This window comes from Lytechinus variegatus, chromosome 14 (genome assembly GCF_018143015.1).
Source record: "Lytechinus variegatus isolate NC3 chromosome 14, Lvar_3.0, whole genome shotgun sequence".
NCBI classification, from domain to species: Eukaryota; Metazoa; Echinodermata; class Echinoidea; order Temnopleuroida; family Toxopneustidae; genus Lytechinus; species Lytechinus variegatus.
Window position 1 is genome coordinate 25,341,547 of NC_054753.1, and position 27,426 is coordinate 25,368,972.

The 27,426-nt window shown below is 36.4% G+C and overlaps 1 protein-coding gene across 1 annotated transcript; it reads right to left on the reverse strand.

Moving 5' to 3' along the window:
- Positions 1-1,934: 1,934 nt before the first annotated feature.
- On the reverse strand, positions 1,935-27,426 carry LOC121427620 (general transcription factor IIH subunit 2-like). Its single transcript, XM_041624115.1, has 16 exons — positions 27,319-27,426; positions 22,710-22,818; positions 22,027-22,141; positions 18,555-18,641; positions 15,174-15,224; positions 14,579-14,633; positions 13,585-13,690; positions 11,398-11,488; positions 10,787-10,874; positions 9,832-9,908; positions 8,798-8,828; positions 7,925-7,988; positions 7,413-7,516; positions 6,885-6,993; positions 3,048-3,087; positions 1,935-2,131 (listed from the first exon to the last, which is right to left on the reverse strand). Exons 2-16 carry the CDS (start codon positions 22,766-22,768, stop codon positions 1,979-1,981), a joined length of 1,230 nt encoding a protein of 409 aa, XP_041480049.1. The 5' UTR covers positions 22,769-22,818; positions 27,319-27,426; the 3' UTR covers positions 1,935-1,978.

Below are 27,426 nucleotides of genomic sequence, written 5' to 3' on the forward strand. Positions count from 1 at the left end.
AGAATTAAAATGTACTACAAAAAGAGGAAGAGGTTCTGGGAGTGGCTTCTTCTATGTGGTCTGTGTACTTAATGTTTTTTTTTTGTATTGAAGTACTGTCTGTTAAATAAAGAACTGTACACAACCAAAATATTATGTATTCCAGTATTTTATTTCCTTTCATGAAATGTTCCCAAGCCCGTTCTTGAAACAATTGGGTGATATATTGTGGAACGTTATGGCCCAGTGGATTAGTCTTCGGACTTTGAAACAGAGGGTTGTGGGTTTGAATCCCAGCCATGGCGTAATATCCTTCAGCAAGAAATTCATCCACATTCTGCTGCACTCAACCCAGGTGAGGTGAATGGGTACCACCTAGGCAGCCCAGCTAAGGCTGGGGTAATAATAACAGGGCCTGCTGTCAGAACTGAAGTGGCTTCCCTGGGTAAATATGCCTATACTATTATTATAATAATAATATAGGATATTTATATTGCACATATATCCACCTTGTTAGGTGCTCAAAGAGCTCCTATATTACCCGGCTAAGCTAGGCATTCATAGCGCACACAGCTTCTTAAGGAATCTTTTATGATGTCAAACCTATGTCAACCCTCTGTTTCAAAGTCGGAAGACTAATCCACTGGGCCACAACGTTCACATAAGATTTAATCTTGAACTAGGACTGCAATGCAAAATATGGTTCAGTTTACATTGGTACCATGACCAGTCAGTTTCACTGGGAGTGCATTCACACATGATTTAATCTTGAATTGTATCAGCAATGTAAACACAGTGTCCATTGGTGCAATGGCCAGTCAGCTGGATTCAGCGCTGAGAGTACATTCACATTGAGATTTAATCTTGAACTGTCTTCATGACCCTTCGGATGAGCATTTGCACAAAGTCTTATCTCAAAGCAATGTTTCCATGGTTTGATGGCACATCACACGTTCGATTCCCACTTGGTTAGCTAGTGCCCTTTGTTGAGGCATGTATCCTCATTATTAGGTCCCTCAGAGCAGGAGGAGTGGATCCAGGATTTCCCATAAGGGGGGGGGGGCACATTTTTAGGAGGAAAATTTTGACAAGCCAAAAAAAAAAATTTGATATTCTTCCACGAAAATGTTTGACGAGTAGAAAAAGTCTTCACTTTCAAGGGGGGGGCAAACTTCTGTTTTAACAGCATTTTTACGTTACAAATTCTAATTCTAATTTTTTTATGCCTTTCTTTGTTACCTGTTTGACCCACCTCTCACTAATTCTCTTGTTATTCATCTCTTCCTCACACCCTCTATCACTGTTTTGTTCCAGATCCTGTTTGATGTTGCCTGCCTCATATCTTAATCCCTCTAGGCTTGAGGTCTTTCTTTGGCCTTACTTACAGTACACTAACTTCCCTTTGTGTCTGCATACTCCTTTTCTTTCATCCCCTTCATTAACCTGATTGGTCATCTCTTCTCACTAATGCCCCTTTTGTCTCCCTGTTTTCAGTGTTGCTGTTGAATGTCTGTGGTCTATATTATGGTTGTTCCACTTTATATGTTTGTCATTTTGCCTCCGAAGATTCTGCTAGGATCGAAAGCTTAGGCCCCTTTTGACTCTCTAAATTCTAATTGTGTCTCTCAAAAGGAGGGCACGGGCCAGCTTTGCCCCCCCCCCTGGATCCGCCAGTGCCTCAGAGAGGACCTTACGCAGTTGGTCCTCTGGTTGAATCGGGTAAAAAAAATCGCTACCACATGTATCCACACAGATTTAAAACTGAACCGTTCCTGCAATCCACAAGTTTCTAATGCTGGCCAGATGCGCGTTCACATCAGGTTTAATCTTGAACCTTATCAGCTTTGGAAAAAGACAGTTTCCATGTTTTGATGGCCCATCACACACGCATCCATCCAAGATTTAAACTTGTTCCTGCGATGCAAAAAATAATGTTAATTTCCATCTACATGTATTGTCAGTAAGATGCGTTCACACTAGGTTTTAATCTTGAACTTTATCAGCTGTGAAGAATTCTGTTTCCATTGGTCTGATGGTGTAGAGATTGTGATGGTCTGGTACTAGCGCAGCCAGGACAGGAGTGAAGAGACTCTTGTATGAACAGCTCACAGTCGAGACAAAATATCTTACTGCACTTGGGACATCGAAATGCCTTTAAAAGAAAGTACAGAAAGAAATATTGACAACTTTATACACAAAGATACTTTTCTGAGTAGTAGAGAGACTAGACGATTAACAGATGAAACATACTCCAAATATTTTCAGTTCTATTTGCAATTGCAATTACATACAATTACAAAATGAAAAGCTAGGGTATATCAACAATTATTCCCCATTCCAAAGCAAGGACTAGATTAGTAAATTCTTCAATAGGCAAGCAGGAGGATGTTGCACGGACCTGTTCATATGTTACAAACATGTATGAGGGACTAGTGACCCTTTCTTGCACTAAGTCTGATCTTTATAGGTTAAACAAAAATGAATTTTGATCTTTATAGGTTGAAATTCAAAAAGCATTGGGATTCCAAGTTTGTTACTTAACAGGATTTGATGAGAATCCTAGAAAGTTCAATGCCATTACGTAAAAATGGAAATGTTAGTGTATCTGCTCAAGCACAAAAAAGGATCACCAGTCACACGTTAATTTACAAACACGAAACTCCCCACCTGGTTCCAGTAGGCCACTGTTTACCTTGATAAACTATTGACATTCAATTTCTCACTGTTTCCATGGAGTTTTACCTTGATTGTCTAGATTTAAAGGGGGAGTCACCCTATTTGTCATGAAATACTCCCTGATAGAAAAATATCAAGTTGGCACCTATGTGCGCTACCCTTTCTTAAACATTTAATAGATTGGTTTCTTGAGTCAATTTGTCAACAAACACATTTAAATGCCCTAACATTTATGGGGAATTCCAAAAAATATTTTGATTATTTTTTAATCAAACATAAATGTAACGTTCAATGAGCAATAACACTTCAACCTTGATTTATAAAAGTGAAATATTGTGCTGTAGAGAGATTAGGCATTTCAAATTAATGATATTCTAACATGAAATATTTACCGTTTGGTCTTTGATGTGAGATTGACAGCCATGACAGAATCTATTAAAAAAATCAAAAGTTTAATACAATATAGCTTGTCTTGGGTATCATACACTAAGAATGGTATACATATTAAAATATGCAGTAATGATAATAAAAACACTTACCTAGGAAGTTTTCATTTCCACATATAGCAAGAACAATATAAATGTTTGAAAATTAGTCAATTGAAAAGAGAGGAAAGGTGTGCAGAATAGCTATGCACTGGTGTCAAGTTGGGGAGGTGATGAAAGTGAAAAGTAAAACATATTCTTTAATCCATGTATTCAATTTTTGTTTAATAAATGTGATACTTCTTTAGTTGATCAATATTCATATATATATATTTTGTATGTCCTAAATGTTTACAAGGCAACACCCTTTTGGGGGTTGACCCTTCATTCTAATTATTATGTTTCCTATTTTGTGATATTGCTCTGTTTATATATTTTATGTATTTTTTTTAGAATGGAAATTAAAATAATATCTCAAGAGGGTAAACCTTTTGATTTCGCTTGGACAGCTGCATTTATGTATATTCAGATACTCTTATACGAATGGTGGAAACTAAAGAGACAAATACTTAATTCTTTATTTCTTGAAAACAGAAGATAATTCAGACAATATACTGAATTATACAATCAAGTATCCAGCTGTATGGAAGACAATATAATATAAAATAACCTGCTGAATGGAAGACAATATCCTGAACTATACCATTAAGTATCCTGCTTAGTGGAAGACAGTATACTCAACTACACAATAAACTATCCCGCAGAACAATGCTGAACAAAGACATTATACTGAAATATACAATAAAATATCCTGCTGAACTGAACAGAAGAAAATATACTGAATTATACCGTAAAGTATCCTGCCAAACGGAAGACGACCTACTGAATTGAACCAAGTATCTTGCTGTAAAGAAGACAATATATTGTACCATCAAGTGGTGTCGGTGCAAGCGATTGTTCCCATTGCCTCTTACATTCCAGGCAGCGACAATCTGCTTGCAAATTCCTCTCTCAGGGATATTGCTTCCCCTCTGAGTGGTCTCTTCATCCGGAAATGTTCCAATCTCTCTCTGCCGAAGGGTCTTCGATGGACTCGCTATCAACATTCAACACTTCTGAGTGAATGGTATCGAGGAACTACGAGATGTTCCTGATGATTTTCTTTATACACCCCAACTGTCGATTCGAGAGAACTTTCTTTCGCCAGTATACACAGTAGTATTGTTCACCCGCTTTCATCAAAGAAAGTATGACTTATCCATAATATTTGAAATCATTAAGTTTATACTGGAACTCAGTATCTTTTCAAAAGAAACAGAAACTTCTGCACCTGTCTCTGCCTGCCACTGTGCAATTGTAATTATTTTATGTATAATTTAATGCATTACAAGAAAGACAATTTGGATGCCTATAATTTCACATATAATTTATTACCAAATTAATTTTGTATGCATCCCTTATTGTTTATATATTAATGTATTGATAAAAATAGAAAAGTAAGGTGGTTGATAACATCCTATATGTATAGACTTAAATATTTGTTTATTTTACTTAGGTACATAGATAAGCGTAGTGAGCTTATTTAATTTATATCAAGGCAGAGACAAGGTAAGAATATTTTCTTATGACTGGTAATGATGTATATATTTATGCTACATTTATGTTCATGAACAAATAAGAAAGAGTAAGAAAAGAAAAAGATCACAAAAAGGTCACAGAAGAAAAAAATCAAGGAGAAAAGAGAAAAGGAAAAATTAAAGAAGATGATGAAAAAATCAAAGAATAAGAAAGAAAAGAAAGAAAAAGATGTGATCAAGAAAACAAAAAAAGAGGAAAAACAAATTTATGTTGATATATTTTATGTTTAGGGTTACCTTATGTTAAGTTGAGTTATACCTTATGTTATGTTAAGTTATATAGAAAATATGCCACCTTTTTTTTAAGGGTGGGGGGAAGTATAGTGTTAGGGGGTTAGTAGTTAAAGCAGACGACGTAGATAGCTAGCAGACTACACACCACTACTCGATACATCACCTGAACCACCGGCAGGAACACTCTGAACACATTCCCCAACCGTACACAGAACACTTACACACAGAATCAGAAACGCCATTCTCCACTCAACCCCTGAACGGTGCAGACCTCCGAGCATGCCAGTGTACACAGTACACAAACCGTACGCAGCACACTTACACACGCAATCAGAAGCAGCAATACCTACACTCAACCCCCGAACGGTGCAGACCTCCGAACGAGCTAGTTCACGTGTGTCTTGGATATAATAAAAAAGTGATAAGGTAGGACCTTTTCCCGGCTTTCTCCCGGTTTATATGTGAGTTAGTGAGTGTATGACTGTTCATTTATACCGGCCCCTCCACGGTAAACAATATACCTTCAAGGAATTTGAACTACATCACAAAAAAGTAAATTTGGCAACACCTTTAAAATCCAAATCCTTGCAATGTTTGGTTGGTAGAACTTGAAAGAGGATATTGCCTTCATGGGTTATTTTCATTTCTCAGACAGTGAAGACCATACACTCAATTGCAAAAAAGTACCCTGCTGTGTGATATGGTAGTTCCCATCATTCAAAAGAGTTGAAATGGATAATGGATTTAAATGTACGTTAATCTCAGTCTAAATTGGGATTAACTTAAGAATCTTGGTTTTGTATGTATAGGATATATACTCTGAATTTCGGGGTAAACATTTTAAAAATCTCTAATTTTGTTTTTCATGACCCCTCATTGTCACAATATATTTTGTATGTTAAAAAATAATGTGCTATTTTATATATTATGTATATATGTATATATTGTTTGTTTTATATTTGTTTTGGGGGAGAATGGAAATAAATTGAACAAAATTGCACCGAATCAATATCTCAGAAATGCCAACACAAATTTGGTAGGACAGCAGCAGAGCTGCCAACCAGAACAAGAACATTTCAGTACTATAAAAGCTGAAAATCATTATTTTGGTGAGGAAATTGGTATTTTCAAGAAATACCATAGGACAACACATAAAACTGGAACTTAAGAAACCAGTATTTATCATGAAATCATTAGTATTCTCATGTTTCAGTACTAAGTATAGCAAATCTGTACTACTTTGCATCTCTGCATCAGCATGCAGGTGTGGTCACATACCCTACAACAAATGGAAGAAACTACAGCAACAGTGAATGTTCAACACTGGCCAACAAAACTACAATGGTCACAAAAGTTTAAATATTGGTCAATCAATTCAGGAGGTCAGTGGAGAAAGCAAACTACTGACCAACAAACCCAAATCCTTGTCATGTATGGACTGTTTGAAAGAGAGCAACTCTAAGTACTTCTCAACATATCTCCAACATTGACTTCACAGATATCTTTGTGGAGTCTCCTCCAGTTTTCTTCTTGGTCTTGGACAAGCTGTCCACTGACTAACAGAACATCAATGTTGAAAACCGAAAGCTCACCAATGTGCGATCATTTTGTCAGTAATAATATATACCTTAACACGTGTCACTGAACCGACAACAGTGACTGATGAAACATCAAGGATACAAGATACTTTGACACTTTACACTCTATCATTGAACTAACAGCGACTGAAGAATAGTCAAGGTTACAACAGATACCTTGACACTTGTCATTGAAACAACAACAGTGACTGATGAACGTCAGGGTTACAACAGAAACCTTGTTACATATCTAGAGATCCAGCAAAAATGTTCCGACGTTTTATTCTAAAATATAGTGGCGGACCAATCGCAAAGTGTACAGATATGTTATTCCAACTAGAATTAATTGAACTTACAGGGAGTCTGGATGAACATGGTCTTCTCTCTTAAATTCTTCAAACCTGTCCAGCGGGAAGAGATGATGGAAGGAACGAGCAAGGTGAGGAGCCGAGACAAGTGTTAACCCTGTGGAGGAGAAACAGATGGAGATAGAGATAAACGGCAGTTGTGGTAACAATTTAAAAGTTTGTACAGAATCCAAGAAAATGAAATAACCACCCAAGTGTCTGAATGTACATGAATAAAATGATAAATGCCAAAGGATTCTTCATATACAGTACATACAAGACCTTCACTATATAAATATTGAGGGGAAGGTGTGTGAGAATGTGACAAAATTATCTCTTGGTGCCTAGCTAGAGACTTGAAAGTGGAAAGTGGTTGGTTGAGCAAGAGATTTCATCTACACTTCAACAAGTCTATCATTAAAATTTAAAGTACTTTCATAATAGAATTTGTGAGACTTTATTTAAAAATTTGGCCAAAACGATTGTGGATGCTGAAATGATTGTGATGAAAATGCATTATTATTCATGTTGACTCACCACACACTCTACATTCGACCGGCAGTTCACAGTACTTGCTCTGACATTGAGGACAGAAATATCCACCGGTTCCAAAGCCCTCTGAGTTTTTACCATCAAGATGGCTGAAATGAAAACATGTATGCTTTCAGTACAATGCCAACCAATAAAATGGAAACACATATTTCAATTCTCATACCAATGAATATCCCTGATATGCATTTTCCAATGAATTTTATTTTTATAAGTGCCTTAATCTGATAAGCTGCTTCATGTTAGTAACCTGTAAACGAGAAGAGTTATGTTTTGAAGAACATTATATGCACAACTAATTTCAAAGATGATTTGATCTGATTTAATTTTGAACTGAATGATTTGAGATTGAAATAGACTTGAATTAGGATTAAGGTGATTACATTGAATTTAAGTAATGCTTTCAATTAAATAAATATAATGAATTGAATATAGCCTATGGGATAATCTAATAAAAGATAATATAGAGAGATTCACTAGTAAGTTATCATAATACATACCACATACACATAGATGGGGCACTGACTTTGCTTTTGTCTGTGTGAAGCACATGCTGAGGAAAACCTAAATACAAAACACACAAAAACATAACTACTGTTTTGTTTTTAAAAAAGATCTTATCTCAGGATGATTTCATCAAATACTCTTTAACAAATAACAGAATAATATAAAATAACAATAATTTTAAAAGGAAAGAAAAGTATTTTGAGTTTTTTTAATTACTTGTGTACTCCTTTTAATCAGAAAGAACATCATGCAATAAGAGCATACAAATGTCATCTTAGACTTCTCATTTCAACTTCTCCTGCAACAAAAATATTGAATCACTGTAATTCCATATATGATTTTCTGGTTAAATTAGGTTTAAAGGTAAAAGCCAGTAGTTGCAGCAGACAATTATTCATGAGAAAGTCTTTTAAATCAAGGTTAATTGTCAAAATATCATACATCTTATTTTCTTCAAGATATGCTACTCCTAATGCACTTAGTTGCTTAAATTACAGGACTTATCTTCAAAATTGCCCTAAAAATTTTAATAGAGGATAGAGAGAAACAATTATACAAATACGAATAAGTCTTCAGAGGTCTGCCTTCTATAAGTCAAATACTTGCTTAAATCAAAGCGTTTTTTCATACCAGAATATATAAAGCCTATCTTATTATCAAGCTAAAGCCGGGGTAATAATAGCAAGCACTTTGTATCCTCAGGCAAAAAAGTGCTATATAAATCCAGCTATTATTACTATTATTATCATTATTAAAATGTTATGGTTATCATTAACATTTTGAAGTTGACTTTTGGATTAGCCAAACAAATTCTGTTGTCTGAAAGAGAATCAGATAATGCAGAATAGAGGTTCATCTGTACTTACCCATTCTAATAGGTGATGGCTCTGTGTTGGCCTGTGTTCAGAAACAAAATATCAAATTACTTTTCACACTCTAGTAAAGAATAAAAAATGAATCCAATTACATCCTAAATAAGAGTGGAAATTCAGAACTGATCTCTTAAGAATGCATGATAACCTGAAACAAAATATGGGTCTACTTTAATGTTTTTTTTGGGGGGTGGGGTACCTGTGGGTGCGTCTTGGTCAAGACTCGTCTTTCAATCTGAAGGACGTGGGTTCAGTTCCAAGCCATGACGTGTTATCCTTCAGCAAGAAATTTACCCACGTTGTGCTGCACTCAACCCAGGTAGAGTAAATGGGTACCGGCAGGAAGTAATTCCTCAAAAAGCTGTGCTGGGTTAAGCTTAGCCAGGGTAATATATAGGAACGCCTTGAGCACCTAGCAAGGTGGATACGTGCACTATACAAATATTATTATCATTACACCAACAACATTTAGAAATTGATCCCTGATAGTGTTCCAAATATAGGGAAGATAAAGGATTATTCCGCACTAAGGGGTTCATGTATGTATAACACTCAAAGCTTTTTGCAATCATAGATTTAAAATTAATACAGGATTTGCACAGAAATTTTCAGAAAAATATGATATCAAGATGAATCAAAATGTGATCTGCAATCTTGATATCATGTGGAAGCGCCGTGGTGTAGCGGTTCTGACTCTCGCCTTGTAATCAGAGGGTCGTGTGTTCGAATCCCACCATGGCCTAGCGCGCTATGGCAAGGCGTCAATCCACACTTTGTCACTCTTACCCAGGTGCTAATTGGGTACCAGTAAAAAACAACCGTCATTGTGGTTGGTTTAGCCAGTTTGCGCCTAACAGGCTGCTTGGAATGCTATGAATCCAGTAACCGTGTAATAATAATTGTGAACAGTCGTAGATTGATAAAGCGCTATATAGATGCCAATTATCAATAACAGCAGATGCTTCACCATAATTTCCACCAAGATGTTAGGGTGGTGTTAATGATTTTATGATAAATGTGATATTTACCCTTGCAGGGGGAGGTGTGGTGTGTTCCATGAGAAGTTCTTTGAAATGAGTCTCATCAAGGATTACACCATATGTACCTATCAGATAATGAAACAAATAAAAGAAATTACTTTCATTCACACAAACGTACATGTAGTTTGCAACATCAAAGAAAATGCAGTTACTTCCTTCAGGAGCAGAGGACCAAAGCATCTTTTATGAACTTATTCCACATGAGAAAAGCAAACAGCTCACTTCAGACTTATGACTTAAGTAAAAACGTACACCACCAACATATCAATGGTCCTTATCTTTGAATCAAACAAAACTAAGATATTAATTCTACTTCTGAAGTCAGCATTTGTATAATGCATGGTCAATTTTAGAGATTTTATGTTCTAAGAAAATGACTCCATTTTCAAGAAATTCTGTTCTAAAGGTTTATGACAGTGCAAATGTAAGTAGACAAATGTTGCAATTAAACTCTGATAATAACACAGGCATAGTTTCATTGTATTAATGATAAGTGAAAGTAGTTGTAGTGAATGCTGACTTCATGAGAAAGTCTGTGAGTTCAAGGTTAATTGTCAGTTTATCACAGAGGCTCTAGATCTGATAAAGTTACATTAGTAGAACTTATTGAAATCATGAAATCTAAGCTGCAAAACGATCACACTGAAAATCAACAACACGGAAAAGCATGTGTGACAGTGTATCGTTATTGGTTGGAAAAATACCCTGCATTTGGCTCAAATCCCATGCTTATTTTGCTATTTTCTCAGCAATAACACAACATCTTCAAGAATCCTTTGGCACATATATTTCATTCCTGTCAACAGACACTTGTGTGGTCATTTTAAGTACAAACTCATTCTGAAATCATTACAACTGCCATTTATCTTAAAAAAGCAAGAAAAGGAGACTATGGGTTACAAGATGTTTTGTGAAACAGGTATTATAAACATGAGTCCCTTACCATGCGTAACTGTAGCTAGTTTTCGACACACTCTCACATCGGCTGCCAGACCAATGACAGAACAACGTATGCTATGATCCTTCATGGCCTAGGGGTTGAATTACAATGGAAATTATAGATATCATGCAGTGTCTCTGGTTCATCAAAATATTTTTTTTTATCAATAATCATCATTTGGCAAGAAATTACAGTAGCAATTTGTTCATATACATAGAACACAAGAAGAGACACATCATAAATTGATAATGAAATAAGCTGAAGGATTCTGCTGAAAAATCATGCCAGACTCATGTACTGTCCCAAAATGTATGAGCACTGCAGCTAATAAGTGAACATTCTCTACTGATTCCATAATCCTCAAGCAATTCACCTGTATCAGCTTGGTTTTTTTCTTTTTTTTTTCCTTTTTTGGGGGAATAAAATTCTTTTAGGTGTGTTAAAACCTTATTTTGCTAGTATATGATTAATCTACTGTTAACCTATGTGAATATAACCTAGCAGTTGACTTTTGACCAATTTGGGGCATAGTTGAACAGCTGACCTTTACCAATGTGGATTGCATTTCAACAAATACTTATTGGTTAAACAGTGTTTGAAAAGTTGTTTAATACCTGTATCGTATCATGAATGTTCCCAGGGTCACATGTAGTCAAACTCCCCATGATAACAAGGACCTCTCTGCTAGCATGGCCGGGCATGTGTCTGAAAAGAATAAAAGAAAGTTATATTTTCATTTTTAAAAATACATAGGAATCCCGTCTCCCGGCCGGGTAGTAAAACTCGAACAATTAGGTGGATTCACAATACGGTGCACAGTCTTATCGGTTGCAGCGGACAGGCCTAAATTTGCAATGCCTCATGGGAAAATTGACACTTGTTGCATGCTAGTGCAAGCATGCCATTATGCTGCACTGGCCGACACGACTCGACCGGCTTGCGTATGCTGCTTACTAGGGTCCAGGAGATAGGAGAGAAATTTGCCGCATATTTCTTTGCAAATTTACACCATTTTCGGTGAATTGTTCCTCCGCTTTTGCCAACTCTTTATCATTTTTGAAGCATCGCAGTACACTAGCACTGTGCCCTACCTGCGTCTGCGCGCGATGTTGACACGCGAAGTTGGGAAATTGGCCTGTTCTCTGCAACTGAGAAATGGGGCACCTTATTGTGAATCCACCAAATTGGTAGGTCATGTGACTAAGATGACTTTTTGTGAATCTTGATAATCCAGGAATCCTGATTGTTAATGTTCAAATTATTTGATTTTTTACCCTGATAGACAATCGAATGGCAAAAAGACATGAAAATGCTACAAATTTGCTCTTAGGTACATTTGAAAAAACAAGTGGAATGCCTCTGGCCGTCTCACCTGCATCACGCGGTTCAATATAGCAGCAGTGCTGACTTTGAAAACTACTCTAACTCGCACAAGATGTTCAGTGATACATGGTTACTCTTATGTCCACTTTTTATGAACTAGACCAATAAACTTACAGAGATATGATGGTTATTCAACAAAAAAACCCAACATGGCCAAAGTTCATTGGCCTTACATGACCTTTGACCTTGATCATGTGACTTGAAACTCGCACAGGATGTTCAGTGATACTTGATTACTCTTATGTCCAAAATTCATGAATCAGATCCATAAACTTTCAAAGTTATGATGGTAATTCAACAGTTACACCCAATTCGGCCAAAGTTCATTGACCTTTGACCTTGGTCATGTGACCTGAAATGCGCACAGGATGTTCAGTGATACTTGATTACTCTAATGTCCAAGTTTAACGAACTAGACCAATAAATTTTCAAAGTTATGATGGTAATTCAACAGATACCCCCAAATCAGCCAAAGTTCATTGACCCTAAATGACCTTTGACCTTAATCATGAGACCTGAAACTTGCACAAAATGTTCAGTGATGCTTGATTACTATCATGTCCAAGAATCAGATCCATAAACTTTCAAAGTTATGATGGGAATTCAACAGATACCCCCAATTCGGCCAAAGTTCATTGACCCTAAATGACCTTTGACCTTGGTCATGTGACATAAAACTCACGCAGGATGTTCAGTGATACTTGATTAACCTTATGTCCAAGTTTCATGAACTAGGTCCATATATTTTCTAAGTTATGATGACATTCAAAAACTTAACCTCAGGTTAAGATTTTGATGTTGATTCCTCCAACATGGTCTAAGTTCATTGACCCTAAATGACCTTTGACCTTGGTCATGTGACATGAAACTCTAATAGGATGTTCAGTAATACTTGATTAACCTTATGGCCAAGTTTCATGAACTAGGTCCATATACTTTCTAAGTTATGATGTCATTTCAAAAACTTATCCTCAGATTTGATGTTGACGCCGCCGCCGTCGCCACCACCGTCGCCGTCGGGAAAGTGGCGCCTATAGTCTCACTCTGCTATGCAGGTGAGACAAAAACACAAAATCTAAATTTTTGCTTTAATTGTTTGATTGCATCAAAGACATGTCCAATAAACAGTGAATACCAAAAAGGGTGAAAAAAACAGGAAGAAAATGATGGGGAATTAGGGGAAGAGAACTAAAAAGTTGGAGACGGAGATAAACAGTGCAACAAGTAATGACAAGAGCAATATTGACAACAAAGATGAGTACTAAGGTTGAGAAAGGAAAAATTGCAATTAATGATGAAAATGTATAAAAGGTGAGACTTGCTTCTTTCTGACTCTTTCAATAAAACAAAAGTTCAGAAGAAAATTAACTAAAAGAACTTTTCAGACAAAATTTCTCCCAAGAGTGTTCGTAACGTACCTTAGGGTTGCAGCAGCCAACTCTAATGCATTCTGTAGAGAAGGTTCTTTAATACATGGTTTCTCACTACACTTCTCCAATGCAGTGATATGTCTCTGGGGATTGCCTGAAAGAAAGAACAACAATAACTACTTTGTACCAAATGCAGTTAACAATACTAACATTTCATCTGGCATATATAAACTCATAGGCCCGTATTTTGAACTCGGGTTTGAATTAAACCCTGGTTTAAAGTTGTGACATGTACATAGTTCATAATTGTCTGGGAATGATAACTGAAGTATTTTTTTTTTATTATGAAAGCAAAAGGAAACAAAATAGTGAACCTAAGAAATTTACAATATAAACATAATTTTTATTTTTGGGCTCCCTATAATTTAACACACAGTTAGACCGTGGTCTAAGTTAAACCTGACTTCAGAATACGGGCTATATAAATTTGTAGGAATTCAGTTTTAACCCTTTTTTTTTCATTTTAGCAAAATCAATTAGTTAAGACATCATTTTGAGAAAATGTACTATGTTATGAGTGATTGGCATGCCATTTTTATTGAAAATGTACTTTGGACAGCCAAAATCTTTGGGAGGGGGGCAGAATGTGCCCCATCCGGATTTGAGACACGTCTAAATAACCCAGCTCTATTAGAGTTAAACAACCACTCAAGTTCTGAAAGGAATTTGGCTATTTTTCCATGAAGCTTGTTGTCCTTAACAAAAGCTGCTATTCTATATCAATTTTGCTCCCAGCTAATCAAATAACAGGATTTAGGTAGCTTATCGAAAATGTTGCGTAACCCGTCATTGATAAAATAATAAATAACCAGCTTCATAAAAAGGATCTAGGATTAGAAAAAAACCTTAAAACCTCAACATAAAAGATAATCAAACGACATGATATAAAACAAGGATAACAAGCATGAACCTTTGTCAGGTTTGTTATCAGCAAATTGTTAAAAAATACAAAAAATTTAAAGAGAAGGCAATTATTTCTTACCTCCAAGTTCAGTCAACTTTTCTGCTCTCATATTACTAGTTGTGATGATTCCAACCTATAAGGGGGAGACAAAATATAAATTCCATGTAAAATATCTATTGAGCTTCCTCAGAGCTTTTCCCAACTAATAATGATTAAAAACTGAACTAGAATTGCATGTAAGTACAATGATTACCTCTCATTTTGTTTCAAACTAGTGGTCAATATATGCTTTAATTACATGACACATATACATGTATGAATTCAAATAACGATAATAATATCTGGATTTATGAAGCGCTTATTGCCCAAGGATATAAAGGGCTGTTATTGTTACCCCGCCTCAAGCATTCAAGGGATTTCTTCTTACCTGGTACCCATTTATCTCACCAGGGTTGAGTGCAGCACAATGTGGGTAAATTTCTTGCTGAACAAAAACACGCCATGGCTGGGAATACAACCCATGTCCCTCAGACTGAAAGACAGGAGTCATATCCACTAAACCACGATGCCTCAATAATAATATAAGAATAAGATATAACAATGTTCAACACATTATTCCCAACCATTTTATTAATTTCATTCCATTTCATTCATTAACCATATCATCTCTTACCTGACTTATAGGGTTCTGATCAAAATATTCCTCAATGAAATCCTCCAACAACTAGAAAATAAATAAACAAAATGTTATAAATCAGTGATTATCAATCGGATATGATTTTAAAGACGGTTTTCTAAAATGAAATTAAAAAAGATGCATTAGGAGAAGCAGAAAAGTTTCAGTTATAAACATTTCATTATTGGCATGATTAGAAGGAGTAAGTGTTAAATGATTATATTCTTTTAAAGCAATGGCAATGATTATTCCAGGATGCCCTCGGCTTCATATTGCAATGTTGATTTTAAGTTCAGTGTTGACACTTTGGTGTTGGTATAAGGTTATTTACAATTGGTTTTACACAAGTATATTGTAACGATCCCACACCAAGGATCGTGACGTAAACAATCAGCCCTGCGCATGACTATTGTTTACTCATTATTCATAGCTGTCGCGATAACTCATTCAACCGTGAGTATTATGTCTTTCGGTTATTATTAGAAATTACTTGAGATTTCATATTCTAAAATGATTAATGTATTAGCTAGTTTTGTAAATGAGGCCTGAGTTTTTAATGAAGAAATGTTAGGAGATAAGTTGATTTGCAGTTTTTATGATCGAATTGGTGTAGATATAGATTGAATAATTCATCGCTGGCTGTGTTTATGAACGTACATAATTCGCATAAGAGCACAGCCGGCGTATTTGCATAAGTGCGGATGAGCGTTTGGAATGCACAGTACGTCCGATCGCAGCGCTGGTCGATTTTGATAGATTTTTGACTATTTCATATCTTTTTGATTATTGATATGAATTGTTCTGTATATATTTCAGTGCAAAAAGATATATCCTTTTGGAAATGTATCGACTTATTGAATGTTTTGTAGTAATAAACGAGAAATTGTGAATAAACTGGCTTCAATAAAGCACAGTTCGAGTTCTCTGTACATTATACGCTGCGCGTAGACGTGTGTGTGCTATCCAAACCCGCTCGGCGCACCGTTTTCACCTACGTCCGCAATTTGTCCATATAAATAAGATACGTTTAGTCGCCGGGGCTGGCACAAACAACGGAAATCTGACTGCGGAAGGCTTGCCACGGGGAAGACTTGGAAAACTTGGAAAGGTAAACAGACGCAGGAAACAAGCCTATAGCCAAGGCATATAGACGCTGGAAACCTCGATATGCATGAATTGAATTAAGTCCCTATATTGACCCGTATGTTTGAATATGAGAATTCCCCAATAGAGGTCCAGATTAATAAAAGTATAGATCTTGCTATGATATAAATTTTCTTAATAATTATTTTGGGCGAGCGACCTGAAGTAAATAGTCTAGGAATCAATCTCTTCGTATATATCGACGCCGGAACAGACGTGGAAACGAATGTCGAGACTGGGAAGCTGGAAATAGAAGTTTTCTCTTAAGCTAGACGCCGGTTATACATTTGGAAAATTCTTATACTTGGATGCCCAAAATAAAAGTTTAATAATTAGCCCTTATTTCTCTGATAACAAAACATCTTAGAGCTTATCTAAATATTAGACATTGTTTACCTGTAACAGTGGCGAGTAAAGTACATGTATATATATATTTATGCAATTTGAATAATAAAGTGCACCATTTTTCTTTTTGCCATTGAAACTAAAATCTGAGTCACAAACCCCTGTGTCTTAATTTCTTTGCTGTGTACCCCCATAGTCATATATTTTGACGAAACGACCCTTAATTGCAAATAAACTATAGCGAGCCGCTCTAGCATTTTCTTCCACTCTTTTATTATAATTATCTTGGAAACTGCATGCTCGGAAAATATTGAGATAGACAAAAAAATGGAAATAGAGAAAAGCTCAGGTGATCCACCACAGACTGAACACCATCCTGACGTAGAGGTCGGAATGGAAGAAATAAGCGAGAGCGGCGGCCGCTACAATATTAACCGAGATATGACTAAACATATAATGAAGATGGGACTGAAAGTCACTGACTAGGTGTTGAGTTGCCAATGCTGTGATCTGGATTATTTGTGTAAACTCAGAATAGGTTTTGTAGCTAGGAAATGCAATCCTAATTGCTTCAGATTGCAATATTAGGGGATTTCAAGTTCAGTGTTGACCTTTAGGTGCTGGTGTTATGTCAATTCTTAACACAAATATAACACCAAACATAAAATGAAGATGGGCCTGAAAGTCACTCAGGTGTTGAGTTGTCAATATATGATCTGGATCATTTGTGTAAACTCAGAATAGGTCTTAGAGCTAGGAAATGCAATCCGAATGTGCTTCCGACACCAACACTGGACTTGATATCACCAATTGTAAATAAGTGAAGAACACAGAAAAGCTGCCACAGGCTATTACAGACATTCATGTACACAGTTACTGATTCTAACCAATTTCAAATGGTTAAAAATTTTAAGATTGCAATTATTGCTTAACAATTCAAGTCTCTCACTCAGAACCCTCGAAAAAAGCCTGATGGTTGTTTCATAAAGCCATCCACAAGAGTGACTTTTAGAATGACTGGTGAACTTTTCTCACGAGCTAAGTCATCATCAATGAACATGTAACGGTGAATATCATTTACCACAAGAAAGGTTCACCAGCTGCTCTTAAAGGGATGGTCCAGGCTGAGAATATTTATATCTTGACAAATAGAGTAAAATTCTGAGCAAAATGATGAACATTTCATCAAAATTATATAACAAATAAAGTTATTTAATTTTAAAGTTTACCAATATTTTTTTTAAACAGTTATATATGTACATTGTCATGAATATTCATTAGGTGGACCTACATTCCATTTTCTGATTTTATTACTAGTACATGAAATCATTATCGTTTCATTTTTTCATACATGTGTAGATGATGTGTCTCCATTATGATGAAATAAGTTGCGGCAATAGATAACTAATGCACTTCATCAGTTGTCAATTCAATTGTTTTAGTTCTTGGCAGAAAATTTTTGAATAAACCTAATTTCATATAACAAAATACAAAAGAACATGGGGGATATGACATCATCAGCCCATCTAATGAACATTTATGAGGAAATGCCTAGAACTGTTTCACCAAAATAATACAAATCTTTAAAAGTCAATAACTTGGTTTTTTGTAATCCAATTTTGATCAAATTTTCAGCATTTTGCTCTGTGAATTTTGCTCTATTTATTGAAGTATATTTATTTTTAGCCTGGAGCATCCCTTTAAAGTCGCTCTTAACTTACGATCAGCTTTCTGAAATGGCCCCCTGGTGCATGGACTTTCATATGAAACCATCAATATGCTGTACAAAGGGGTGGGTCACTTTGATATTCTATAAAGAGAGCAACTGAAAGATATTGGATTGGAGTTCATGCCGACGGTTATTTAAATAATTCCATGGAGGTAACCTACCTTTGAACAGCAAGCTAATCTATTGGGTTTCAGATCCTGATCTTCCATAGAACGCGAGCTGTCCAACAGGATGAAAAGATGACGCATCTGAAAGAAGGAATATTGCAAACGTATGATCAAAATGAAAAACAATTTATATATAAAACCCGGCGCACCATATATGATTCATTGCGATCCGAATTTCAAGAAATTGTAATGATATTTGATACGAACATTCCAAATAAGAAAATGTTAGTGTTCAGAGTTCAGAATAGTGGTAGGTCTATACTGAAATTGAAATTCAGTCTAGTTCGAGCCTCCCTGTAGGAATGAAAGTAAATTCAATATCAAGTCGCAATGACGTCACCATAGGCCGCGACTTGAAGCCAATTTTTACTTTACTCTGACTACAAGCCTTGCTGCAAAGCAAAATTATGAATTTCTTTTATTCCTAATATAATGCCAAACTTCAAATAAAATAATTTTACTTCTTGAATCATCACATTTAATGCAAAATGTGATTCATTAGAAAAAAGTGTTGCAGTGGATTGCATAGGGTGTGCTGAGCTTTAAGTGCTTTTATCCACGAGGTAAAAATTACCTGGGGGCCCGTCTTACAGAGAGTTGCGATTGATCCGGTCAATCGCAACTATGGAAAGCCAGCAAAGTCAACATATGAAATGCATGTTTGTTAAAAAAAAAGTCTTGATATGAATGTATATCCATGAATTCATTGATTTCTTGACAATTTGGTGTGTTCTCCTTTGTTTACAAAGGACATTTTGCAAATTTCCTGTAAAAAAAATTATGACACTGATGGATTTCCATAGAGTTACAAGTGATTGGATCAATTGAAACTTTTTTTAAGATGGGGCCCAGGTCTTCAGGTGAAGATCCTAATGTAACTGGCAATTGAATAAACAAGTGGTTTTGACAGTCAGCAGACAACCTCAAGACCTGGTATGCCAGCATGAGGAGTTGTCTTGGATGAATATTGAGAACGAAATATGGACAAAGCAATAGTGATTTAACTGAGAGATTTGGGTCATGGAAAATTTGGGCTTTCTCAGAGTGCACATTGAAGCAGTCCACAGGAGACCATTGAAAAATGTGAGTAGTACATGCATACATGTCTGTTCATACTTTATTCTTTACAAAAAAGTGCTTGTACTGACCAGTTTTCAGGTCAAATTACAAAATTTGAAAGATTGGGTGAACATGACCTGACTAATCACAAGAGTAATTGAAATGTTTAGTGCACAAAAATAGGTGAATTTATATATTTGAAGCAAATATTTATGTAATTCTTCAAAAATGTATTTCTTTTCATTGTTTTGTACATTTGTTGGTACTGTTTATATAGGAGAGGGGAAGAGGAAGATAAGCCCTTCTAAAATATTATTGTTAACAATTTCTGATGTTAAAACTAGACATCGTATTATAGTATAAGCCATTTTGCAACAGCATTTTAGCAACGAAAACGAAGGTTATTGTACCCCTTCCCCTTTTTCTTGCTTTTGATTACTTGCTCAAAAAAGAACTTTCTCATTGACTTATTTTCTTACTTATAAGTTGATGACTTATGATTTATTTTCAGATTGCTGAAGTTGAAGCTGAACCAGATGCCGAACTGATATCAGAATCAGGACAGCCAAACAACTTAACTCTCCCCAAAATGCAGACATCAAAGAGCAGAAAAATGAGCGAGCAGAATATCATCAGCACTTTGGAAGAACGCAGTTGCGACCTGATGACAACGCAGAAAGAGCTCATGGCTCATTTACAACCAAAAGGAGGTCAGGAGCGACTTGGGTTTTCTGAGTGGATAAGATCAACCCTCCTCACTTTGCGGCATGACGTTTGCCGACGTGCTCAAAAAGAAATGATGGATGTCCTGTACAGAGCGATCAGAAAGAATGACGCCACACACCAAAGCGACGTTATTGGCCATGGCAGTGAATCCTACAGCAGGGTCACTTCTCAGCCAACATGGCAGCCACCTCCCCACCAGTGGCCAGTACGTGTCCAAAACCCAACATCAGTCTGGGGTTCCATGGATCCAGAATAGGTGCAATATCAGTATTCCAACAAGAACTCCCAATGTCATGGTCCATCAGCCCAGACACAGCAGCAGCAAGGTTTGTCCCCTCTACATGTAAATCATACAAGCACCCCCAACTCCTCATTACACCCAAGTGGAATTTCCAGCAGCTTACTTCGAAATCTAGACACAGATGAACTTCAGGTTGCACGTGGTATAACTGCATCTGTCGGAGTAAGCGAAGGAATCCACGAAGTATCGGTCACTACGGAGAGCGAGCCCCGCACCTAGGACTGTTTAATTAATGTTTTGTTTGACATTTACCATGTTTGAAATTCTGCTAGAGCATATTCTTTAACAAGTGGAATGCCTCTGGCCGTCTCACCTGCATCACGCAATTCAATAGCAGCAGTGCTGACTTTGAAAACTACTATAACTCGCACAAGATGTTCAGTGATACTTGGTTACTCTTATGCCCACGTTGTGAATTTTAGAATTTTAAATGAGATTAGACAGCCAGTGCAGAATCATTTGTTCTTTTTACTGGTGAACATGTTTTATTACATGTAATTACACAACATTTTTGGGCATATTCTATACAACAAAGAAGTATTGAAGGATGACTCAAAACAAAAAAAATCATGGCTATCAATTGCTATAAATTTAACTACTAGTATTATTTCTTTGTTGTTACTGAAATGAAACCTAAGATTTTCAATCTTGTTACAAATTTGTGTTAATACTTGAGAAATGATGACTATGGAAAGTATTTAGAGAGATATGTATATTACCCAATCAGTCATTCTCATATTGAGAAACATGGCATTGGACATCAATAGAGGTTGTAAATCTGTTTTTTTATTTCCCTGAAAAAATGTTAAGAACATTGAACATTCAAAATGTTTATTTACAAAGTTTCATCATTCATCGTTGAATTGTAGTGTTATTTGCCAATAATGGTTTATGTCATTTTGATCATACAGTACAGCTAATACAAAATAATGCACTGGAACATGTTCTTGGAAGCCAAGTCTCCTACATAGGGGTATGAGTTAGCGCAAGAAAGAGAAAGGATCACCAGCTGTGCGTAAAGTCCATTCGTAACTTACAGTTTTATGAAAAACCCAACAGAATCTATGATATTCGAATAAGCATGACGAGAATAGAGATATTGAACAATACCAACACCACCACCACCAGAAAATTGACAAGATACAGCAAATTAATCTGTAAAACAAACTGTGGGACCTCTGGACTTACCACACCACATCAAACCTGTCATTGCTGAGCCTATCTTCCAGTATTTTAATATGCGCCATTAATGACATTCATAGTAGCATGACGAGAATAGAGATAATGATCACTGATCAGTACCAACACCACCACCATCAGAAAATTGACAGGATATGGCAAATAAATCTGTGAAACAAACTCTACGACCTCTGAACTTACCATACCAAGCCTGACATTACTGGGTTTATCTTCCAGCCTCCTCCTCTTGGCTCTCTGGATGATGTCATCCACAGTGGCCTGAAGCGACCCTTCTTCATCCTCTTGGAGCGCTTCCCTGTAATTGTGCAAAGGATCAATAATGTCATAATCCTACAAGGATTGCATGAAAGTCAATTTCAAAACACCTTTTTTTTTACTAATTTACATATACACAATTTAGTATTAATTCTCAAGTTAATTTCATTGAAAAGGGATGTGCAAATATGTCTACTAACTCATGTAGGGTTATGACACCATTGGCATCTGGATTCATTCATTGCAGTCCCGCCTTACTTTGGCGCAAATCAAAATTGACATCACTGCAAAGAATATCTCCTGATCGTCGAAGCGAGAATACATACTGCATAAATATGGTATCACATTATTTGGGAGAAAATACTCCTTCCAGCCATTATATAATGATTATACATTCATGACATATTTTTTCTTAAATTGGGGATTCGTGAGGTGTTTTTTTTTTCACTCACACAGTATCATAAATTTTCACCAAAAAATCATAAGACTTCACCACAATTCAAAAACAGAATCAGAGCAAGTGAACACATAAATTTGTCAAAATTTTCAAGTATAATTTCCAATCTCTTAGGCCTATATCAATTTATTTAATTTAAAATTCAGCTTACCAAGTTCTCTCGTAATCTCCTTCCCATGTATATCCTTTCTCAGGTTCATCATCTGCCATGGCTGTGATAGAGGTTTCCTGCAAGTGAAGAACTCGACACACCAACCACTCTGAAATTGAAAAAAAAAAACCCTGATCATTCCAAAGCATATGGCAGCTGAACTCAAATTTAATGTCGATCCCGATCCCTGATGTGGCTGAAATTCAGGGCAAGGATCGATAAGATAGATATTTGGCAAAAAAGTCTGACAAAATTTGAGCTGAAATTTCCTAGCATCGCCAGATCGGCCGGTGGTGCGAAACTGTATTAGCACTCTCAACTTGTCGACATAAGAACGTCCAAAATATACACTAGGTCGGCCTAGAATCTTGTACTAGCACAATTAGCTACCCAAAAAAAAAAAAATTTCTATTTGTTTTTTTTTTCAAGGCACTTACATGCATTTAGAGTATAAAGGCTTACAAATTGGAAAAAAAATTACGTTTTTCAAACAATTATTGTGGCAAAGATGGATTTTCGAGGAAAATCCATCTTTGTTTTGATGTCTCACTGAGGACCGCATGGGCAGGATGTCAAGGCTCGTGATGAAGTATAGTAGATGTCATATTAAAAAACATCATGACGGGGTCCTCAAGGCTAAGGACAAATGCTTGATTTTTTTGACATTGTCAGTTACAGCTATTCATCATATAACTTGTCTCTTAAGTAAATTTGATTATTTTAATTATTTTTTCTAAATTAAAAATAGAGATTGAAAAATTATTTTTTTTTTGCCATATTACTTTCCATCAATACAGGGCGTACACAAAAATATGCCCAAAATTCAAAATTGAGTGCTCTGGTAAATACAAAAATTATTCCCAAGTTACTAATGAAAAATAAATTGCAACAGCATGGATATTATTATTTTGGGTCACATAAGTGGTATTTTAATGAGTTTTTAAAGTGTGTGTTGTGTACTGCATTGGCAAACCTTAGTCCTACCTGTAGATTCCCCACAGGCAGGATGGTTGCAGTGAGCAAGTGGGTGGAATGTTCGTCGACAAGCGGTAGCAATGCTGGCTTCATTCAAGGCACGTAGCATTTTCATTTTTTGTTTAACTTGTCATCGCTTTGAATGTTTTCCAAAAAGTATTTTCGTTAGCAAAAATAATCTAAAGAGTACTTTTTTAAGTTATTGCATTTATTGGTGTTTATATTTTATCAAACAATCATGGGAATTTCGCATACAATGAATCTAGAATCTAGATATTTTCTAGTTATAAAATGGCCACGAGCTGACAATTGTGAATTGTATTAGCGCCACCAACGTCCTTCCTTTTATTTCCGTGGAAGAGACATGCGAAGTAAAACAATCAAGCATTTGTTCCAAAGGAAAAGAGAAAATAAGCCAACATTGCCAACCTTATTTTGCCACACATGGATTTCTAACTGAGAACGAGGTAATATCATAACCTTGTTCATTGAATGAGTGATTACAATAAAGTCTTGACAATGAAAAGATTGTACATGTACACTTTGCCGACTTCGCGTAACGCTTTCATCGATTTACGTGCAAAATAATTTTTGTGCCTAGTCTTTTCTATGTAGTGTCTTTCACAAGAAGATAAATCGCACACCCTCTGTAGGCCAAAAACTGATTTTGTCGCTATCTACGTGTATCTACATGAAGATCAAGACAAAAATAAAATTTCTTTGGAACAAAATGCGAAGAGAAGTCAGCAAAGGTACCTCAGATGGTTTGGCAAGTGTCATCATAGCACAATACATTTTTATTTTAGACAGTGTTTGTATCTTTTTTAATTGGGCAAAATCCCATGAAAGAGTTGCATGTGTTATGTGCATTATTTTTATATTCCTTCAGCTTCGCACGCATTATGTATTGTACCCATGGGTGCCTTTTTACGTGTTTTTTTGGTCACGCATGGTATCCACTCGTCAATGTAAGTGTCTCCCCACCGCTACCAGGCCAGCGCCGACGAAATTAAACATGGATGACGGACTGGTGACTTAAACTTTTAAACCAGGATAATGCCGCACTATCAAATTAAGTTTGCCATTGGCAGCTTGCTCCAGTCTGGTAGTCAAAATCTGGTTTTCACACCGCCATCTTTGTGGCCGTGGCGCATCCTGACCCCTGGCCTGGCTTGGCCGGCCCTAGACCGAATACTTCGGTCTCTGTTATGTTGGTTGCTCCTCAGAACTCCGTTGGCTCCACTCACCAAATACAGAGACCGAAGTTCTAGCGCGATCTGTACAGGGTCAGGGACTCTATGGCCTTATGTCTTTGTATTAAGTTCGGATAAAACAGGGAAGTGAAGTTGTGCGACAGCCAAAGTAAGTCACTGTTTTTTCCCCTTTTAAGTTTATTTTTCCCCGTTTTGGTGCATTTCAGGCCAAAACAGAATAATATTAATAATCTTTATTTTGGTACAGTTCTTTTTATGTATTTTTATGAAATAAAGACAAAAATCGATGAGCCCCGTTGGCAGGGTGACCAGACGTCACATATTTCCCGGGATCGTCCCATATTTTGCTCCTCCTTCCCGGAGTCCCAACAAACCCTTCCCAGGACGCCTATTTGTCCCATATTTCAGAATATTGAAAAAAATGTAGTTGATAATTTTTTAAAGTTGACAAATTTTCGTCAAATAACCAACAGATGACGAAGCAGAGACAATGAAATAGATAACTAAACTTTTGCAAGTTCATTTCTAAAATATTTAGTTTTTTTTATTTTTAAAAATATATTAAAACACCAAATATCATTACGATTTTTGTTAGATGATTGGATTGTTTTTGTTTGCTTCAAGTTTGAACTTTTTTCCTTTCTTTTCTATCCTTCTTTCTTCATCCTTCTCTTTCCTGCTTGCCTCTTTTTTTTCCATCTATCTTTATTTTCAATCTTTCTGCCTGAACCTTTCTGTGTTCATTTTTCTTTCTTTCCTTCTTATTAAATTTCCTTTTTTAATGTCCTTCATTCTTTCTTCCTTAAACTTTTCTTTGCTTCTCCCTTCCTCTCCTTGTTTTTAATTCTTTCTGTCCTTCCATTATTTTCTCTTTTTTTCATTCTTTCCTCCGTTCACTCTTCCCTCCTTTTATTCTTTATATTGTTTTTCCTTCTAATTTTTCCTTATTCTTTCTTTCCCTTCCTTTCTTCCTCCTTTCCTGATTTTCTTCTTTGTTTCTTTCTTTCAAAGAATGAAGGAAACATTTTTCTTTCCTTCATTCTTTCTTTCTGCCTCCTTTTTATCTTTCACACATTTTTTAATCTTCCCCTATTCATTTCAAAGAATGACAGAAACCCTTTTCTCTCTTTTATTCATTTTCTTTTTTCCTTTATTTTTTCTTTCTTCTAATTTCATCTCCTATCTTTCTCTCCTTCATTCTTTTGTTCACCCTCCCTTACAATTCTTCATATTTTTTTCACAATTGACACAAGTCTCGTAACTGACCACTGCCTTCTTTGCTTATTTTTTGTTTGCCGATTGTCCCATATTTCATGATTATGTGAAATAGTACTAGGCCTAGTCGACATGGCAATTGGCATGCATGGTCACCCTGTCCCTGACCCCTGTCGCGAGGGGATTTTGCATTTTTAACCAACTAACGGTGGCTGTACGATAGCGAGCCATCGGTGTACAAGGAGAAATTGTTTTAAAAATGTTTAAAAACTTCTTGAAACAGACGGCTGCCAGTTGTCTAGACGAGTCTAGGGCCTAGCCTAGGCCAGCCCGCGGCCATGGGCGGAGCAGAGCTACCTGTACCGTAGGCGTAGAGAGTTGAGTAGAAACGTACATGTGATGTAGTCGTAGCCGTAGGCCTAGCCTGGGGCGTTTTGGGGAGTGAAAGTTATATACTGTACGTATGGAGTCACTCCCCACTAACGCCTGGGATTCCTCCCTATACTTCCCCACATACGGGTACAAAACCAGAAACTTTCGCCCCCGAGAATTCTACTTTCCCTCTAAAAGATCTAGCCCTAAAACATGTACATGGGGTCCAACTTCATTTCCAACATTTCAGCGATATTGATTTCATTTTTAAAGAATTTATTAAAAAAACGAGATTTGTTTTGAAAAGATGGAAAGACTAGAGCTTACTTCCGTGTTTACGTCGCCATCTTGATTTCTTTGTCTTCCGCTTGGCGACAGCACGCAAATCCCGTGATTTGCGTGCTGTCGCCAAGCGGAAGACAAAGAAATCAAGATGGCGACGTAAACACGGAAGTAAGCTCTTTCCATCTTTTCAAAACAAATCTCTCGTTTTTTTAATGAATTCTTCTTTAAAAATGAAATCAATATCGCTGAAATGTTGGAAATGAAGTTGGACCCCATGTACATGTTTTAGGGCTAGATCTTTTAGAGGGAAAGTAGAATTCTCGGGGGCGAAAGTTTCTGGTTTTGTACCCGTATGTGGGGAAGTATAGGGAGGAATCCCAGGCGTTAGTGGGGAGTGACTCCATACGTACAGTATATAACTTTCACTCCCCAAAACGCCCCAGGCTACGTAGGCCGGCGCGATCCGAGATCAAGACAAACCAAATTGTCTCAGTTTGTCCCCCCCCCCCCCGCAGGCAATAATAAAAAATCGCTTCCTTAGAACTTACCGAACGAATTAATGAAGTTTTTGTGCTTCTAAAATCGGCTTAGACTTAATGAGACATAGGTTATATCAAAAAGTTTGCGACGGGACACGGCACCAACATTCATGCAAC